Source organism: Haematobia irritans, chromosome 2, assembly GCF_050003625.1.
Source record: "Haematobia irritans isolate KBUSLIRL chromosome 2, ASM5000362v1, whole genome shotgun sequence".
In the NCBI taxonomy this organism is placed as follows: domain Eukaryota; kingdom Metazoa; phylum Arthropoda; class Insecta; order Diptera; family Muscidae; genus Haematobia; species Haematobia irritans.
The window spans coordinates 108,794,455-108,815,050 of NC_134398.1; the positions used below are offsets into that span (position 1 = coordinate 108,794,455).

The 20,596-nt window shown below is 36.5% G+C and overlaps 4 protein-coding genes across 7 annotated transcripts in view; 1 reads left to right on the forward strand and 3 right to left on the reverse strand.

Annotated features, from left to right (window-relative positions):
- The window catches only part of LOC142226005 (putative ATP-dependent RNA helicase DDX43), a 247,474-nt gene that overhangs the window by 152,708 nt on the left and 74,170 nt on the right, over nucleotides 1-20,596 (forward strand). The window lies entirely within an intron of this gene.
- Nucleotides 1,043-2,472, reverse strand: LOC142225995 (putative ATP-dependent RNA helicase DDX43). Of its 2 annotated transcripts, XM_075295848.1 has the most exons (4): nucleotides 2,333-2,472; nucleotides 2,151-2,276; nucleotides 1,916-2,059; nucleotides 1,043-1,833 (listed from the first exon to the last, which is right to left on the reverse strand). In XM_075295848.1, the coding sequence occupies exons 2-4, from the start codon at nucleotides 2,197-2,199 to the stop codon at nucleotides 1,532-1,534; spliced, it is 495 nt and encodes a 164-aa protein (XP_075151963.1). In that variant the 5' UTR covers nucleotides 2,200-2,276; nucleotides 2,333-2,472; the 3' UTR covers nucleotides 1,043-1,531. The 2 variants fall into 2 exon arrangements, with proteins under 2 accessions (XP_075151963.1, XP_075151964.1); XM_075295849.1 differs by lacking the exon at nucleotides 2,151-2,276 and having other exon boundaries at nucleotides 2,333-2,471.
- On the reverse strand, nucleotides 4,709-5,722 carry LOC142225997 (putative ATP-dependent RNA helicase DDX43). Of its 2 annotated transcripts, XM_075295853.1 has the most exons (4): nucleotides 5,612-5,722; nucleotides 5,434-5,555; nucleotides 5,219-5,342; nucleotides 4,709-5,136 (listed from the first exon to the last, which is right to left on the reverse strand). In XM_075295853.1, the coding sequence occupies exons 2-4, from the start codon at nucleotides 5,473-5,475 to the stop codon at nucleotides 4,835-4,837; spliced, it is 468 nt and encodes a 155-aa protein (XP_075151968.1). In that variant the 5' UTR covers nucleotides 5,476-5,555; nucleotides 5,612-5,722; the 3' UTR covers nucleotides 4,709-4,834. The 2 variants fall into 2 exon arrangements, with proteins under 2 accessions (XP_075151968.1, XP_075151966.1); XM_075295851.1 differs by having other exon boundaries at nucleotides 5,434-5,699.
- On the reverse strand, nucleotides 14,080-18,712 carry LOC142225996 (putative ATP-dependent RNA helicase DDX43). The gene is made up of 5 exons (XM_075295850.1): nucleotides 18,584-18,712; nucleotides 18,402-18,527; nucleotides 18,167-18,310; nucleotides 14,596-14,739; nucleotides 14,080-14,513 (listed from the first exon to the last, which is right to left on the reverse strand). Exons 2-5 carry the CDS (start codon nucleotides 18,448-18,450, stop codon nucleotides 14,206-14,208), a joined length of 645 nt encoding a protein of 214 aa, XP_075151965.1. The 5' UTR covers nucleotides 18,451-18,527; nucleotides 18,584-18,712; the 3' UTR covers nucleotides 14,080-14,205.

Sequence of the window (20,596 nt, forward strand, 5' to 3'; positions counted from 1 at the left end):
AATAGCGGAATTTTGAACGAAGTCCGTTCTTGGCTTCCATGGTAGAATCTATGTTCTGTCCCCAATGGAAAACTTGGAATCAGGGATATCTTCGTCCAAAAACACTGTTGGAACTCATGGCATACATCAAAATGTGGGTAATGACCTCCACTTTGATGTCCCATTAGCGGAATTTTGAACGAAGTCCGTTCTTGGCTTCCATGGTAGAATCTATATTCTGCCCCCCAGTGGAAAACTTGGAATCAGGGATATCCTCGTTCAAAAACACTGTTGGAGCACATGGCGTACATCAAAATGTAGGTAATGACTTCCACTTTGATGTCCCATAACCAGAATTTTGAACGAAGATCCTTCCTAGCTTCTATGATAGAATCTATCTACTAACCCTTAGTGGAAAAAATGTAATCGCTATTGCAGATATTACATCTGATGAAGAAAAAAATCTTATAGCAACTGCCTCACGTGCCCTGGCCATAGACGATATAACCCATGTCATCAATTTCCAATTGTGATTTCAATTATGTTTGTATTTGATTTTCAACTTATTACAAAAATCATGAATCCAATTACCAAATTGTAGCCGTCGTGAAATTAATTTCAAATATTTTTGGATGAAGATATCTCAGAATCCATTTTTTTCACTACATAGACGAAGGTGGGTAAAAAACAACAATATGATTTTAACTTATAAATTCAATTCATTTATTATTATTAAAATATTTTAAATATTTTTAATTTTATTAAAATATATATTTGGTTTTAATCTGGAATGAAAAAACTCCAGATGTTTTTATTTGAGTTTTATTTAACCTTAACCTTTTGTCAAAAAATTGGAAGACAAAATCTTTAAGTCAACAAACTATTAAAAATGTAATTAATCAATCAATTTTTTAATCAAATTTAAAACACAGTCAATTAAATTTTTAATTGAATCAATTAAAAAATTAATTGAAATTTTCTTATGAAATCAATTAATTTTTTAATCAAGTATTTTTTTTATGTCCAATTAAAAAAGTATATAAATTAAATTAAAAAAGTAACATAAAGAAATTTTGTTTAGTTTTAATTCATAAACTCGAATGGAAGGAGATTCTCTTTACATTTGTTTATACAAATCTAAAACTTTCATTTTAAGGTCTGTACTATGTTCGGTTTTCCCGTTGAAATTTTCGTGGTTACTTCATTAAAATAGTTTAATTTGAAGAAGATAATTAAATTTAATTGATGCGCATTTTATTTTTTATCGAGATTTCGTCAAGCTTTAGCAGAATTATGTTTGTTTTCATTTACAATTTTGATTATTTTAGAAAAAGTAATCGAGAAAATAAAATGATTTCCAACTCGAACATAGTACCCACCTTTAACAGCAAAAATGTTACTACATACATATTTTAATAAAAAATCACCTTTAACGTTACTAATGAATATGTAATAGATTTTTATGGAATCAATAAAAATGTTTGTGCTAATTCATAGGTCGTTTGGAAGATGTTCCATGTTAGTTACTACTTACGACCGCCATAACTAACGCCTACTCTACCACATTGCGTTCGATTATGTACTTCTTCAGCACAGCGTTCTTTGGTTTTAGCAAAAGGTTCAGCCATGGTCGGGAGTCAGATGGTATATCCTGACCAGCTTCTTCAGGTATAGGAATTAATTCCGATGCTATGCCCCAATCGGATCGAGTTCTATAACTAAATATAGCACTGTTACTGTATTCTTCGATATTTCGGAACTGGAAATTGATGACATGGGTTATATCTTCTATGACCAGGTCACATGAGGCGATATCAGTTGCTATAAAATTGTTTACTTCACCAGAGATAATATCTGCAATAGCGAAATAGAATTTTTCATTCTTTTCAACAATTTCGATTGTTTGCTCGACCAAATCCAATGATACATCACGCACCGGTATGGGATTGTTCAAATAACCGTCGGTAAAATGTCGGACTCCTAGCACTTGTCATTACGGGTTGTTTATCGGGCCGTATATCCAATGATATCTTCCGAATCTGAGGGTCAAAACCCATATCCAAAATACGATGAGCTTCATCTAAAAATGGATAAGTAATAGTGGCTGTGTCAATAACATTCGCTTGTACAATTTAAACGATCAGGAGTGCAGATAATAATTTCCATACTACCTCCAACACATCCAATTTGTTCACGGCGATTGCCTTCTCCATAAATCATATTCCTGAATGAATTCTGTTGTTCCCTTCTTTCTCAATTTGCATGCCAATTCACGTTTTGGCGCCAAAACGCTATGGCTGTGGAATAGTTTGATGTACAACATAGCGAACAATAAAACCACTAATATGTTTACCATTTCTGTTTGTGCTGTACCGTGAGATCTTCATTTTTAATAAAATAATAAATAAAATTATTTTATTATTCTAAATTTTGCACGACAACAAACCAATCCACCGGAGTTGCCACAACTTTCGAATTTCATTGTTACCACGTTTTCTTCATGAATGCATTTTTATTGAAAATAATTGAACCTTCACATTAAGAATGTGACATCACATCAATGTTATCTCAAGGTGTCAAAAATGGAAACCGGGATATCTTCGTCCAAAAACACTCTTGGAGCACATGGCGTACATCAAAATGTAGGTAATGACTTCCACTTTGATGTGCCGTAAGCAGAATTTTGAACGGAGTCCGTTTCTGACTTCTGTGGTAGAATCTATGTTCTGCCCCCAGTGGAAAACTTGGAATCAGGGATATCTTCGTTAAAAAATACTGTTGGAACACATGACATAAATCAAAATGTGGGTAATGACCTCCACTTTGATGTCCCATTAGCGGAATTGTGAACGAAGACCGTTCCTGGCTTCCATGGTAGAATCTATGTTCTGCCCCCCAGTGGAAAACTTGGAATCAGGGATATCTTCGTTCAAAAACACTGTTGGAACTCATCACATACATAAAAATGTAGGTAATGACCTCCACTTTGATGTCCCATTAGCGAAATTTTGAAGGAAGTCCGTTCCTGCCTTCCATGATAAAATTTATGTTCTGCCCAACCCAGTGGAAAACTTGGAATCAGAGATATCTTCGTTCAAAAACACTGTTGGAACACATGACATAAATCAAAATGTGGGTAATGACCTCCACTTTGATGTCCCATTAGCGGAATTGTGAACGAAGACCGTTCCTGGCTTCCATGGTAGAATCTATGTTCTGCCCCCCAGTGGAAAACTTGGAATCAGGGATATCTTCGTTCAAAAACACTGTTGGAACTCATCACATACATAAAAATGTAGGTAATGACCTCCACTTTGATGTCCCATTAGCGAAATTTTGAACGAAGTCCCTTCTTTGCTTCCATGGTAGAATCTATGTTCTGTCCCAATGGAAAACTTGGAATCAGGGATATCTTCGTCCAAAAACACTGTTGGAACTCATGGCATACATCAAAATGTAGGTATTGACCTCCACTTTGATGTCCCATTAGCGGAATTTTGAACGATGTCCGTTCCTGGCTTCCATGGCAGAATCTATATTCTGCCCCCCCCAGTGGAAAACTTGGAATCAGGGATATCCTCGTTCAAAAACACTGTTGGAGCACATGGCGTACATCAACATGTAGGTAATGACTTATACTTTGATGTCCCATAACCAGAATTTTGAACGAAGATCCTTCCTAGCTTCCATGATAGAATCTATCTACTAACCCTTAGTGGAAAAAATGTAATCGCTATTGCAGATATTACATCTGGTGAAGAAAAAAATCTTATAGCAACTGTCTCACGTGCCCTGGCCATAGACGATATAACCCATGTCATCAATTTCCAATTGTGATTTCATTTATTTTTGTATTTGATTTTCAGCTTATTACAAAAATCATGAATCCAATTACCAAATTGTAGCCGTCGTGAAATTAATTTCAAATATTTTTGGATGAAGATATCTCAGAATCCATTTTTTTCACTACATAGACGAAGGTGGGTAAAAAACAACAATATGATTTTAACTTATAAATTCAATTCATTTATTATTATTAAAATATTTTAAATATTTTTAATTTTATTAAAATATATATTTGGTTTTAATCTGGAATGAAAAAACTCCAGATGTTTTTATTTGAGTTTTATTTAACCTTAACCTTTTGTCAAAAAATTGGAAGACAAAATCTTTAAGTCAACAAACTATTAAAAATGTAATTAATCAATCAATTTTTTAATCAAATTTAAAACACAGTCAATTAAATTTTTAATTGAATCAATTAAAAATTAATTGAAATTTTCTTATGAAATCAATTAATTTTTTAATCAGGTATTTTTTATGTCCAATTAAAAAAGTATATAAATTAAATTAAAAAAGTAACATTAAGAAATTTTGTTTAGTTTTAATTCATAAACTCGAATGGAAGGAGATCATCTTTACATTTGTTTATACAAATCTAAAACTTTCATTTTAAGGTCTGTACTATGTTCGGTTTTCCCGTTGAAATTTTCGTGGTTACTTCATTAAAATAGTTTAATTTGAAGAAGATAATTAAATTTAATTGATGCGCATTTTATTTTTTATCGAGATTTCGTCAAGCTTTAGCAGAATTATGTTTGTTTTCATTTACAATTTTGATTATTTTAGAAAAAGTAATCGAGAAAATAAAATGATTTCCAACTCGAACATAGTACCCACTTTTAACAGCAAAAATGTTACTACATACATATTTTAATAAAAAATGACCTTTAACGTTACTAATGAATATGTAATAGATTTTTATGGAATCAATAAAAATGTTTGTGCTAATTCATAGGTCGTTTGGAAGATTTTCCATGTTATTTACTACCACTACGACCGCCATAACTAACGCCTACTCTACCACATTGCGTTCGATTATGTGCTTCTTCAGCACAGCGTTCTTTGGTTTTAGCAAAAGGTTCAGCCATGGTCGGGAGTCAGATGGTATATCCTGACCAGCTTCTTCAGGTATAGGAATTAATTCCGATGCTATGCCCCAATCGGATCGAGTTCTATAACTAAATATAGCACTGTTACTGTATTCTTCGATATTTCGGAACTGGAAATTGATGACATGGGTTATATCTTCTATGACCAGGTCACGTGAGGCGATATCAGTTGCTATAAGATTGTTTACTTCACCAGAGATAATATCTGCAATAGCGAAATAGAATTTTTCATTCTTTTCAACAATTTCGATTGTTTGCTCGATCAAATCCAATGATACATCACGCACCGGTATGGGATTGTTCAAATAACCGTCGGTAAAATGTCGGACTCCTAGCACTTGTCATTACGGGTTGTTTATCGGGCCGTATATCCAATGATATCTTCCATATCCAAAATACGATGAGCTTCATCTAAAAATGGATAAGTAATAGTGGCTGTGTCAATAACATTCGCTTGTACAATTTAAACGATGAGGAGTGCAGATAATAATTTCCATACTACCTCCAACACATCCAATTTGTTCACGGCGATTGCCTTCTCCATAAATCATATTCCTGAATGAATTCTGTTGTTCCCTTCTCAATTTGCATGCCAATTCACGTATTGACGCCAAAACGCTATGGCTGTGGAATATTTTGATGTACAACATAGCGAACAATAAAAACACTAATATGTTTACCATTTATGTTTGTGCTGTACCGTGAGATCTTCATTTTTAATAAAATTATAAATAAAATTATTTTATTATTCTAAATTATGAACGACAACAAACCAATCCACCGGAGTTGCCACAACTTTCGAATTTCATTGTTACCACGTTTGCATTTTTATTGAAAATAATTGAACCTTCACATTAAGAAACATTCTCAATGTGATCTAAAGGTGTCAAAAATGGAAACCGGGATATCTTCGTCCAAAAACACTCTTGGAGCACATGGCGTACATCAAAATGTAGGTAAAGACTTCCACTTTGATGTGCCGTAAGCAGAATTTTGAACGGAGTCCGTTTCTGACTTCTATGGTAGAATCTATGTTCTGCCCCCCAGTGGAAAACTTAGAATCAGGGATATCTTCGTTAAAAAACACTGTTGGAACACATGACATACATCAAAATGTAGGTAATGACCTCCACTTTGATGTCCCATTAGCGGAATTTTGAACGAAGTCCGTTCCTGCCTTCCATGGTACAATCTATGTTCTGCCCCCCAGTGGAAAACTTGGAATCAGGGATATATTCGTTCAAAAACACTGTTGGAACTCATGACATACATCAAAATGTAGGTAATGACCACCACTTTGATGTCCCATTAGCGAAATTTTGAACGAAGTCCGTTCCTGCCTTCCATGATAAAATTTATGTTCTGCCCAACCCAGTGGAAAATTTGGAATCAGATATATCTTCGTTCAAAAACACTGTTGGAACTCATGACATACATCAACATGTAGGTAATGACCTCCACTTTGATGTACCATTAGCGAAATTGTGAACGAAGACCGTTCCTGCCTTCCATGGTAGAATCTATGTTCTGCCCAACCCAGTGGAAAACTTGGAATCAGGGATATCTTCGTTCAAAAACACTGTTGGAACTCATGACATACATCAAAATGTAGGTAATGACCTCCACTTTGATGTACCATTAGCGAAATTTTGAACGAAGTCCGTTCCTGCCTTCCATGGTAGAATCTATGTTCTGTCCCCAATGGAAAACTTGGAATCAGGGATATCTTCGTCCAAAAACACTGTTGGAACTCATGGCATACATCAAAATGTGGGTAATGACCTCCACTTTGATGTCCCATTAGCGGAATTTTGAACGAAGTCCGTTCTTGGCTTCCATGGTAGAATCTATATTCTGCCCCCAGTGGAAAACTTGGAATCAGGGATATCCTCGTTCAAAAACACTGTTGGACCACATGGCGTACATCAAAATGTAGGTAATGACTTCCACTTTGATGTCCCATAACCAGAATTTTGAACGAAGATCCTTCCTAGCTTCTATGATAGAATCTATCTACTAACCCTTAGTGGAAAAAATGTAATCGCTATTGCAGATATTACATCTGATGAAGAAAAAAATCTTATAGCAACTGCCTCACGTGCCCTGGCCATAGACGATATAACCCATGTCATCAATTTCCAATTGTGATTTCAATTATTTTTGTATTTGATTTTCAGCTTATTACAAAAATCATGAATCCAATTACCAAATTGTAGCCGTCGTGAAATTAATTTCAAATATTTTTGGATGAAGATATCTCAGAATCCATTTTTTTCACTACATAGATGAAGGTGGGTAAAGAAAAACAATATGATTTTAACTTATAAATTCAATTCATTTATTATTATTAAAATATTTTAAATATTTTTAATTTTATTAAAATATATATTTGGTTTTAATCTGGAATGAAAAAACTCCAGATGTTCGATTAAATTTATGTGCTTCTTCAGCACAGCGTTCTTTGGTTTTAGCAAAAGGTTCAGACATGGTCGGGAGTCAGATGGTATATCCTGACCAGCTTCTTCAGGTATAGGAATTAATTCCGATGCTATATGAAATTTTGAACGAGGTCCGTTCCTGGCTTCCATGGTAAAATGTATGTTCTACCCGCCCATTGGAAAACTTGGAATCAGAGATATCTTCGTTCAAAAACACTGTTGGAACACATGACATACATCAAAATGTGGGTAATGACCTCCACTTTGATGTCCCAATAGCGGAATTTTGAACGAAGTCCGTTCTTGGCTTCCATGGTAGAATCTATGTTCTGTCCCCAATGGAAAACTTGGAATCAGGGATATCTTCGTCCAAAAACACTGTTAGAACTCATGGCATACATCAAAATGTGGGTAATGACCTCCACTTTGATGTCCCATTAGCGGAATTTTGAACGAAGTCCGTTCTTGGCTTCCATGGTAGAATCTATATTCTGCCCCCCAGTGGAAAATTTGGAATCAGGGATATCCTCGTTCAAAAACACTGTTGGAGCACATGGCGTACATCAAAATGTAGGTAATGTCTTCCACTTTGATGTCCCATAACCAGAATTTTGAACGAAGATCCTTCCTAGCTTCTATGATAGAATCTATCTACTAACCCTTGGTGGAAAAAATGTAATCGCTATTGCAGATATTACATCTGATGAAGAAAAAAATCTTATAGCAACTGCCTCACGTGCCCTGGCCATAGACGATATAACCCATGTCATCGATTTCCAATTGTGATTTCAATTATTTTTGTAATTGATTTTCAACTTATTACAAAAATCATGAATCCAATTACCAAATTGTAGCCGTCGTGAAATTAATTTCAAATATTTTTGGATGAAGATATCTCAGAATCCATTTTTTTCACTACATAGATGAAGGTGGGTAAAAAAACAATATGATTTTAACTTATAAATTCAATTCATTTATTATTATTAAAATATTTTAAATATTTTTAATTTTATTAAAATATATATTTGGTTTTAGGTTAGGTTAGGTTAAAGTGGCAGCCCGATTAAGATTCAGGCTCACTTAGACTATTCAGTCCATTGTGATACCACATTAACTAAAAGTACCTATTACATATGGGCACTTCTAGTTTTAACCGCTGAACCCTCCTGATTATTTTTCTTTGTTGAACCAACCAGATTGTTCCAAAAATATTAGCAGACTGCTTAAGTTAACGTTTTCCAGATCCGCCAGTAATCTGAAGCTATATGCTCCTAAAAGTTGCATGCGCTTTACACAAAATGCAGAACACTCACACAAGAGGTGTTTAATTGATTCTTTTTCCTCCGCATCATGACAGCTCATACAATAGTCATTATACTTCGCGCCAATAGTTTTTGCAAAATCTCCTATCAGGCAGCGACCCGTTATAGCAGATATCAGGAGTGATATCTGACGTCTCGAGAACATTAGCATATCTAGTGTGCGGTTTAAGTTGAAATGGGGCCATATTTGCTTGGTGTCGTTACAACCCTTGCAATTCTCCCATCGAACATTTGCCATCATAACAGCCTTCTCACGCAGCATGAGCTTGCAGGTAGCTAGGGGCATACCAACAAATTCTAGTTCCCCTGGAATATGTAAGGTAGTCCCTAGCCTTGCCAACTCATCCGCTTCGCAGTTCCCCGGTATGTTCCTATGGCCAGGCACCCATATTAGGTGAATATTGTACTGCTCAGCCATCTCATTGAGAGATTTGCGGCAATCGATGGCCGTTTTCGAGTTGAGGAACACAGAGTCCAAGGATTTTATTGCAGGTTGACTGTCTGAGTATATATTAATGCCCACATTTTTTGGAACATTACTTCTCAGCCAATTCGCCACCTCTCTTATTGCTAATATTTCAGCCTGAAAAACACTACAGTGATCAGGTAATCTTTTCGCTATTCGAAGTTCCAGATCTTTAGAATATACTCCGAAACCCACTTGGCCATCCAATTTGGAGCCATCAGTGTAGAAATCTATATATCTTTTATTCCCCGGGGTCCGTGTACACCACGCCTCACTGTTGGGAATTAGAGTCTCAAACTTTTTGTCGAAAAGTGGACTCGCCAAAGTGTAATCCACTACGTCAGGCACATCTGTCATTATTTTGAGGACCGAACTGTGACCGTAACTTTTTTCCGACCACAGCGATAGCTCGCGCAACCGCACAGCCGTTGTTGCAGTTGACTGTTTGGCCAAAATGTCTAAAGGCAATAGATGCAGTATGACATTAAGGGAGTTTGTTCCTGTCTTGCTGAATGCACCTGAGATACACAAGCACGCCATACGCTGAACTTTATCTAAACCTGTCGGTTGCTGAAGTGCCGGCCACCAGACTACAACACCATATAGCATTATAGGTCTAACCACTGCCGTGTATAGCCAATGTACAATTTTTGGTTTCAGTCCCCACTTTTTCCCTATTGCCTTTTTGCACGAGTATAAAGCTACCGTTGCTTTCCTCGCCCTTTCTTCAATATTAAGCTTAAAGTTCAGCTTCCTGTCCAAAATAACGCCAAGGTATTTTGCACACTCCCTAAAGGGAATTTCAATACCCCCTAAGGAAATGGGCCTAACTGTGGGAGTTTTGCGATCTTTGCAGTACATGACTATTTCTGTCTTTGCAGGATTTACCCCAAGACCATTATCTTTCGCCCATTTCTCAGTCATCCGGAGGGCTCTCTGTATAATATCTCTAATTGTTGATGGGAATTTTCCCCTGACTGCTAGCGCCACATCATCTGCGTATGCCACCACTTGTATCCTTTCTTTTTCTAGGGAAACCAGAAGGTCGTTTATAGCAACATTCCAAAGAAGAGGTGATAGAACTCCTCCTTGAGGAGTGCCTCTGTTCACATACTTTTGTATGTTTGCTTGTCCTAGTGTGGCTGAAATACGTCTCTTCATTAGCAGTTCGTCTAACAGCCTGAGTATACATGGATCAACATTCAGAGTTGTCAGTCCATTTAATATCGAGCTCGGATGGACATTATTGAACGCCCCTTCGATGTCTAGAAACGCCACGATTGTGTATTCTTTGACAGATAGTGAGCTTTCAATAAAGCTGACTAGTTCATGTAGTGCGGTCTCAGTAGACCTGCCCTTCGAGTATGCATGCTGTCGTTTCGAGAACAAACTTGAATCGATGCTAGTTCTAAGATAAATATCTATCATCCTCTCCAGAGTCTTAAGTAGGAATGAGGATAAGCTGATTGGTCGGAAATCCTTCGCCCTCGAGTGAGAGGCTTTTCCCGCTTTAGGTATGAAAACGACTTTTGTTTCCCTCCACTTTCCTGGGATATATGATAAGTTGATACATCCTTTATATATCACCGACAACCAGGGGATAATTTTGTCAGTTACAGCTTGTAACTCCGCCGGAGTAATTCCATCAGGTCCAGGGGATTTGAATGGTCCAAAGCTATTTAGCGCCCATCTCATTCTAGTTTCCGATACAATTTCCTCGACAGGAAACGACCGCTGAGCAACTGTGGCACCGCCAGTACATGGTTCAACCGTCTGATTTCCAGGAAAATGTGTGTCCAATAGTACCTCCAGCGTCTCCTCACTGGACGTTGTCCAATTGCCCTCCGATGTTTTAATGAAACCTGGAGCGGAGTTGGTGGATGCTAGAACCTTCCGTAGTCTGGAAGCCTCGGACGTATTCTCAATACTGTTGCAGTAAGCATTCCAAGAGTTATGCTGAGCCTTTCTCAGTTCTCGCTTGTATCCTCTCAGATTCTTCTTGTAAGCGTCCCAGTCCTCAGGGGCTCTGGTGGACTTTGCCTTGTTAAAGAGCTTCCTGCAGGATTTCCTCATATTACTTAATTCCGTAGACCACCATGGTGGTCGATGTTTCCCCCTTGGCTTTCCTCTAGGGCATGCAGCTTTCAGTGAGATGTTGAAGGCCTTAGTAATCCGCTCCACTGCGTGTTCGATATCTTGCACATTTCTCATATTTGTCTCTGTTACTTCCGGTATCATCATATTGAACGATTCCCTATACCTATTCCAGTCAGCTTTCCTAACATTTGGCGGAAATATGATCTTGGTGATATGAACATCAAATTTGAAACTGATGTAGCGATGATCTGAGAAGCTGTGTTCACTTAAAACCTGCCACTCAGATATCATTTCATTCAGTTCTTGCGAGGCCAAGGTGATGTCCAAAACCTCTTGCCTGTTTTAGTGACAAAGGTTGGGACATCTCCCTTGTTGCAAACTACCAGATTAGTACGCAAAATAAACTCTATTAGCGACTCTCCCCTTGCATTAGTATCACTACTTCCCCATATACTATGATGTGCATTCGCATCGCATCCCATAATGAGTTTCGTCTTTGTTTTCAGTGACTCCTCCACTAAGGTCTTAACGGCATATGGAGGCATCTCCCTGTCATGTCCCATGTAGACCGAAGATACCCAATATTTGCATTTGTCTATTTCTAAACTTGCAACGACAGTGTCTGTATTGCACATTGAAGGAAGCAGAAACAAATTGAGCTCGTTTTTAGCAATTATACAAGCTCGATTTACATCATTACCACTATACTGCAATAGTTTGAACCCCGGAGTACTTAATTCACATATTTTGTTTTTATAAACATATGGTTCTTGAATAAGAACTATATCTATGTCCCCTTTCATCAGGAGAACTTTTAAGGCAGCACATGCAGCCTTACAATGATGAAGATTTATCTGGAGGATCCGCAGGACCATCGAGATTTCCAACAACCGTCACATCAGCCGCTTCAATCGAGTCATCAAGAATGTCCTCTTCAGAGATATCGGTGACTCTCGCAATAACCATAGGTTCAACTTTGGTGAGTTCTGAGGCAGTAGAAGCCTCCTCACGCATACGGTTTCTATCCATGTCTTCAAATGTCTTGGTATCCCCCTCGACTTCGCAAGAGGATCCGCTTACTTCTGATTCAGACAGAGGCTTGTCCATTTCTGAATCCTTTAGCTGATCGTTTTTATACACCTTCATTTGGATATAATGAAAGCCATAACATACACGGCCCTGGGACTTTGCTAGATGTGGCAAAGACTGAGTGTTCAATATAAACACTGCATGCCGTCTTGGCCCATCCACTTCATCCAAACGGCCAACCTTCCAATCAGCTGTTGGAAGATCTGGATTGCATTGTTTCAGTCTATTTAAAATAGATTCAGGGTCAGGAGGGTTTGCGGGTATCCACGCATGTGCTCTTGGTCTAGCCGGTATGTCTTTCTTCTCAACTAACTCTAGAGCAGCTCCTTCCCAAACTTCACCAATTAGTATCAGAGCAGCTTTAAAACATTCTATAGACCTCTGGTCCTCAAATGCGACTAGCTTAAATCGTCCTTGATGCCAACCAGCCTCTTGGTGTCGAGGATCTGGGCCGGGAAACTTTTCCAGCACCTGTGAGTAGACGCCAGACAAAGCATTCTCAATTTCCCCCCATTTTTGCTTTGGAACCATACCGTCCAATGCTCCTTTATTAATGATAGCCATCACAAGGCTGTCTTTAGCAACTGAGGCAAACGATCGTTGATCCCTTTTGGAGGATGGCAGCTCATCCGGTGATCGTTCCCTTTTTCCAGCCTCAAGAATTCCTTGAGCCCATTTTAAGGAATCGCTTTGTTTAGCCGACAACGTGCTTGGGTCGACTGATCCTAATTTCTTTAGGATAAACAAAGCATTTCTGCGTTCTTTGAATCTCTTTCGTGAGGGATTACCTCCTTTTGATGCCGTTACCTTGGAAAAGGTCCGACTTGTCAAATTGTCGCCACCTGTCGACCCGTCTACAGGTCGACTAATTGGGCCTAACTCTTGGTCATTGCCCAAATTTATAACTTCAGTCGATACCCGTCCACTGGGCCCTGAAGTTAGCAACCCAGTGGATGTCTTTGAATTTCTCTGCATGGTGGCCTAATATCCCACCACACTTGAAATTCGTAGTAGGTACTTATTACGATGATTTTATCCGCTATTAAAAAAAACCTCCGTTCCGTTCGACGGTTGAAATAAGATTTGGTTTTAATCTGGAATGAAAAAACTCCAGATGTTTTTATTTTAGTTTTATTTAACCTTAACCTTTTGTCAAAAAATTGGAAGACAAAATCTTTAAGTCAACAAACTATTAAAAATGTAATTAATCATCAATTTTTTAATCAAATTTAAAACACAGTCAATTAAATTTTTAATTGAATCAATTAAAAAATTAATTGAAATTTTCTTATGAAATCAATTAATTTTTTAATCAAGTATTTTTTTTATGCCCAATTAAAAAAGTATATAAATTAAATTAAAAAAGTAACATAAAGAAATTTTGTTTAGTTTTAATTCATAAACTCGAATGGAAGGAGATTCTCTTTACATTTGTTTATACAAATCTAAAACTTTCATTTTAAGGTCTGTACTATGTTCGGTTTTCCCGTTGAAATTTTCGTGGTTACTTCATTAAAATAGTTTAATTTGAAGAAGATAATTAAATTTAATTGATGCGCATTTTACTTTTTATCGAGATTTCGTCAAGCTTTAGCAGAATTATGTTTGTTTTCATTTACAATTTTGATTATTTTAGAAAAAGTAATCGAGAAAATAAAATGATTTTCAACTCGAACATAGTACCCACCTTTAACAGCAAAAATGTTACTACATACATATTTTAATAAAAAATCACCTTTAACGTTACTAATGAATATGTAATAGATTTTTATGGAATCAATAAAAATGTTTGTGCTAATTCATAGGTCGTTTGGAAGATTTTCCATGTTATTTACTACCACTACGACCGCCATAACTAACGCCTACTCTACCACATTGCGTTCGATTAAATTTATGTGCTTCTTCAGCACAGCGTTCTTTGGTTTTAGCAAAAGGTTCAGCCATGGTCGGGAGTCAGATGGTATATCCTGACCAGCTTCTTCAGGTATAGGAATTAATTCCGATGCTATGCCCCAATCGGATCGAGTTCTATAACTAAATATAGCACTGTTACTGTATTCTTCGATATTTCGGAACTGGAAATTGATGACATGGGTTACATCTTCTATGACCAGGTCACATGAGGCGATATCAGTTGCTATAAGATTGTTTACTTCACCAGAGATAATATCTGCAATAGCGAAATAGAATTTTTCATTCTTTTCAACAATTTCGATTGTTTGCTCGACCAAATCCAATGATACATCACGCACCGGTATGGGATTGTTCAAATAACCGTCGGTAAAATGTCGGACTCCTAGCACTTGTCATTACGGGTTGTTTATCGGGCCGTATATCCAATGATATCTTCCGAATCTGAGGGTCAAAACCCATATCCAAAATACGATGAGCTTCATCTAAAAATGGATAAGTAATAGTGGCTGTGTCAATAACATTCGCTTATACAATTTAAACGATCAGGAGTGCAGATAATAATTTCCATACTACCTCCAACACATCCAATTTGTTCACGGCGATTGCCTTCTCCATAAATCATATTCCTGAATGAATTCTGTTGTTCCCTCCTTTCTCAATTTGCATGCCAATTCACGTATTGGCGCCAAAACGCTATGGCTGTGGAATATTTTGATGTACAACATAGCGAACAATAAAAACACTAATATGTTTACCATTTCTGTTTGTGCTGTACCGTGAGATCTTCATTTTTAATAAAATAATAAATAAAATTATTTTATTATTCTAAATTATGAACGACAACAAACCAATCCACCGGAGTTGCCACAACTTTCGAATTTCATTGTTACCAAGTTTTCTTCATGAATGAATTTTTATTAAAAATAATTGAACCTTCACATTGAGAAACATTCTCAATGTGATTTCAAAGTGTCAAAAATGGAAACCGGGATATCTTCGTCCAAAAACACTCTTGGAGCACATGGCGTACATCAAAATGTAGGTAATGACTTCCACTTTGATGTGCCGTAAGCAGAATTTTGAACGGAGTCCGTTTCTGACTTCTATGGTAGAATCTATGTTCTGCCCCCAGTGGAAAACTTAGAATCAGGGATATCTTCGTTAAAAAACACTGTTGGAACACATGACATACATCAAAATGTAGCTAATGACCTCCACTTTGATGTCCCATTAGCGGAATTTTGAACGAAGTCCGTTCCTGCCCTCCATGGTAGAATCTATGTTCTGCCCAACCCAGTCGAAAACTTGGAATCAGGGATATCTTCGTTCAAAAACACTGTTGGAACTCATGACATACATCAAAATGTAGGTAATGACCTCCACTTTGATGTCCCATTAGCGAAATTTTGAACGAAGTCCGTTCCTGCCTTCCATGATAAAATTTATGTTCTGCCCAACCCAGTGGAAAACTTGGAATCAGAGATATCTTCGTTCAAAAACACTGTTGGAACTCATGACATACATCAAAATGTAGGTAATGACCTCCACTTTGATGTCCCATTAGCGAAATTTTGAACGAAGTCTGTTCCTGCCTTCCATGATAAAATTTATGTTCTGCCCAACCCAGTGGAAAACTTGGAATCAGAGATATCTTCGTTCAAAAACACTGTTGGAACACATGACATACATCAAAATGTGGGTAATGACCTCCACTTTGATGTCCCATTAGCGGAATTGTGAACGAAGACCGTTCCTGGCTTCCATGGTAGAATCTATGTTCTGCCCCCCAGTGGAAAACTTGGAATCAGAGATATCTTCGTTCAAAAACACTGTTGGAACTCATGACATACATCAAAATGTAGGTAATGACCTCCACTTTCATGTACCATTAGCGGAATTTTGAACGAAGTCCGTTCCTGCCTTCCATGGTAGAATCTATGTTCTGCCCCCAGTGGAAAACTTGGAATCAGGGATATCTTCGTTCAAAAACACTGTTGGAACTCATGACATACATCAAAATGTAGGTAATGACCTCCACTTTGATGTCCCATTAGCGAAATTTTGAACGAAGTCCGTTCCTGCCTTCCATGATAAAATTTATGTTCTGCCCAACCCAGTGGAAAACTTGGAATCAGGGATATCTTCGTTAAAAAACACTGTTGGAACACATGACATACATCAAAATGTAGGTAATGACCTCTACTTTCATGTACCATTAGCGGAATTTTGAACGAAGGCCGTTCCTGCCTTCCATGATAAAATTTATGTTCTGCCCCCATGGCGTACATCAAAATGTAGGTAATGACTTCCACTTTGATGTCCCATAACCAGAATTTTGAACGAAGATCCTTCCTAGCTTCCATGATAGAATCTATCTACTAACCCTTAGTGGAAAAAATGTAATCGCTATTGCAGATATTACATCTGGTGAAGAAAAAAATCTTATAGCAACTGTCTCACGTGCCTTGGCCATAGACGATATAACCCATGTCATCAATTTCCAATTGTGATTTCAATTATTTTTGTATTTGATTTTCAGCTTATTACAAAAATCATGAATCCAATTACCAAATTGTAGCCGTCGTGAAATTAATTTCAAATATTTTTGGATGAAGATATCTCAGAACCACTTTTTTTTCACTACATAGATGAAGGTGGGTAAAAAAACAATATGATTTTAACTTATAAATTCAATTCATTTATTATTATTAAAATATTTTAAATATTTTTAATTTTATTAAAATATATATTTGGTTTTAATCTGGAATGAAAAAACTCCAGATGTTTTTATTTGAGTTTTATTTAACCTTAACCTTTTGTCAAAAAATTGGAAGACAAAATCTTTAAGTCAACAAACTATTAAAAATGTAATTAATCAATCAATTTTTTAATCAAATTTAAAACACAGTCAATTAAATTTTTAATTGAATCAATTAAAAAATTAATTGAAATTTTCTTATGAAATCAATTAATTTTTTAATCAAGCATTTTTTTATGTCCAATTAAAAAAGTATATAAATTAAATTAAAAAAGTAACATAAAGAAATTTTGTTTAGTTTTAATACATAACTCGAATGGAAGGAGATTCTCTTTACATTTGTTTATACAAATCTAAAACTTTAATTTTAAGGTCTGTACTATGTTCGGTTTTCCCGTTGAAATATTCGTGGTTACTTCATTAAAATAGTTTAATTTGAAGAAGATAATTAAATTTAATTGATGCGCATTTTATTTTTTATCGAGATTTCGTCAAGCTTTAGCAGAATTATGTTTGTTTTCATTTACAATTTTGATTATTTTAGAAAGAGTAATCGAGAAAATAAAATGATTTTCAACTCGAACATAGTACCCACCTTTAACAGCAAAAATGTTACTACTTACATATTTTAATAAAAAATCACCTTTAACGTTACTAATGAATATGTAATAGATTTTTATGGAATCAATAAAAATGTTTGTGCTAATTCATAGGTCGTTTTCCATGTTATTTACTACCACTACGACCGCCATAACTAACGCCTACTCTACCACATTGCGTTCGATTAAATTTATGTGCTCCTTCAGCACAGCGTTCTTTGGTTTTAGCAAAAGGTTCAGCCATGGTCGGGAGTCAGATGGTATATCCTGACCAGCTTCTTCAGGTATAGGAATTAATTCCGATGCTATGCCCAAATCGGATCGAGTTCTATAACTAAATATAGCACTGTTACTGTATTCTTCGATATTTCGGAACTGGAAATTGATGACATGGGTTATATCTTCTATGACCAGGTCACATGAGGCGATATCAGTTGCTATAAAATTGTTTACTTCACCAGAGATAATATCTGCAATAGCGAAATAGAATTTTTCATTCTTTTCAACAATTTCGATTGTTTGCTCGACCAAATCCAATGATACATCACGCACCGGTATGGGATTGTTCAAATAACCGTCGGTAAAATGTCGGACTCCTAGCACTTGTCATTACGGGTTGTTTATCGGGCCGTATATCCAATGATATCTTCCGAATCTGAGGGTCAAAACCCATATCCAAAATACGATGAGCTTCATCTAAAAATGGATAAGTAATAGTGGCTGTGTCAATAACATTCGCTTGTACAATTTAAACGATCAGGAGTGCAGATAATATTTTCCATACTACCTCCAACACATCCAATTTGTTCACGGCGATTGCCTTCTCCATAAATCATATTCCTGAATGAATTCTGTTGTTCCCTTCTTTCTCAATTTGCATGCCAATTCACGTTTTGGCGCCAAAACGCTATGGCTGTGGAATATTTTGATGTACAACATAGCGAACAATAAAAACACTAATATGTTTACCATTTCTGTTTGTGCTGTACCGTGAGATCTTCATTTTTAATAAAATAATAAATAAAATTATTTTATTATTCTAAATTTTGCACGACATCAAACCAATCCACCGGAGTTGCCACAACTTTCGAATTTCATTGTTACCATGTTTTCTTCATGAATGCATTTTTATTGAAAATAATTGAACCTTCACATTAAGAAACATTCTCAATGTGATCTAAAGGTGTCAAAAATGGAAACCGGGATATCTTCGTCCAAAAACACTCTTGCAGCACATGGCGTACATCAAAATGTAGGTAATGACTTCCACTTTGATGTGCCGTAAGCAGAATTTTGAACAACATAGCGAACAATAAAAACACTAATATGTTTACCATTTCTGTTTGTGCTGTACCGTGAGATCTTCATTTTTAATAAAATAATAAATAAAATTATTTTATTATTCTAAATTTTGCACGACATCAAACCAATCCACCGGAGTTGCCACAACTTTCGAATTTCATTGTTACCATGTTTTCTTCATGAATGCATTTTTATTGAAAATAATTGAACCTTCACATTAAGAAACATTCTCAATGTGATCTAAAGGTGTCAAAAATGGAAACCGGGATATCTTCGTCCAAAAACACTCTTGCAGCACATGGCGTACATCAAAATGTAGGTAATGACTTCCACTTTGATGTGCCGTAAGCAGAATTTTGAACGGAGTCCGTTCCTGCCTGCCATGGTAGAATCTATGTTCTGCCCCTAGCGGAAAACTTGGAATCAGGGATATCTTCGTTCAAAAACACTGCTGGAACTCATGACATACATCAAAATGTAGGTAATGACCTCCACTTTGATGTCCCATTAGCGAAATTGTGAACGAAGTCCGTTCCTGCCTTCCATTATAAAATTTATGTTCTGCCCAACCCAGTGGAAAACTTGGAATCAGAGATATCTTCGTTCAAAAACACTGTTGGAACACATGAAATTCATCGAAATGTGGGTAATGACCTCTACTTTGATGTCCCATTAGCGGAATTGTGAACGAAGTCCGTTCCTGGCTTCCATGGTAGAATCTATGTTCTGTCCCCCAGTGGAAAACTTGGAATCAGGGATATGTTCGTTCAAAAACACTCTTGGAACTCATGACATACATCAAAATGTAGGTAATGACCTCCACTTTGATGTCCCATTAGCGAAATTTTGAACGAAGTCCGTTCCTGGCTTCCATGGTAAAATTTATGTTCTACCCGCCCAGTGGAAAACTTGGAATCAGAGATATCTTCGTTCAAAAACACTGTTGGAACACATGACATACATCAAAATGTGGGTAATGACCTCCACTTTGATGTCCCATTAGCGGAATTTTGAACGAAGTCCGTTCTTGGCTTCCATGGTAGAATCTATGTTCTGTCCCCAATGGAAAACTTGGAATCAGGGATATCTTCGTTCAAAAACACTATTGGAGCACATGGCGTACATCAAAATGTAGGTAATGACTTCCACTTGTCCCATGTCCCGTAACCAGAATTTTGAACGAAGATCCTTCCTAGCTTCCATGATAGAATCTATCTACTAACCCTTAGTGGAAAAAATGTAATCGCTATTGCAGATATTACATCTGGTGAAGAAAAAAATCTTATAGCAACTGTCTCACGTGCCCTGGCCATAGACGATATAACCCATGTCATCAATTTCCAATTGTGATTTCAATTAGTTTTGTATTTGATTTTCAGCTTATTACAAAAATCATGAATCCAATTACCAAATTGTAGCCGTCGTGAAATTAATTTCAAATATTTTTGGATGAAGATATCTCAGAATCCATTTTTTTCACTACATAGATGAAGGTGGGTAAAAAAACAGAGATATCTTCGTTCCTGCCTTCCATGATAAAATTTATGTTCTGCCCAACCCAGTGGAAAACTTGGAATCAGAGATATCTTCGTTCAAAAACACTGTTGGAACACATGACATAAATCAAAATGTGGGTAATGACCTCCACTTTGATGTCCCATTAGCGGAATTGTGAACGAA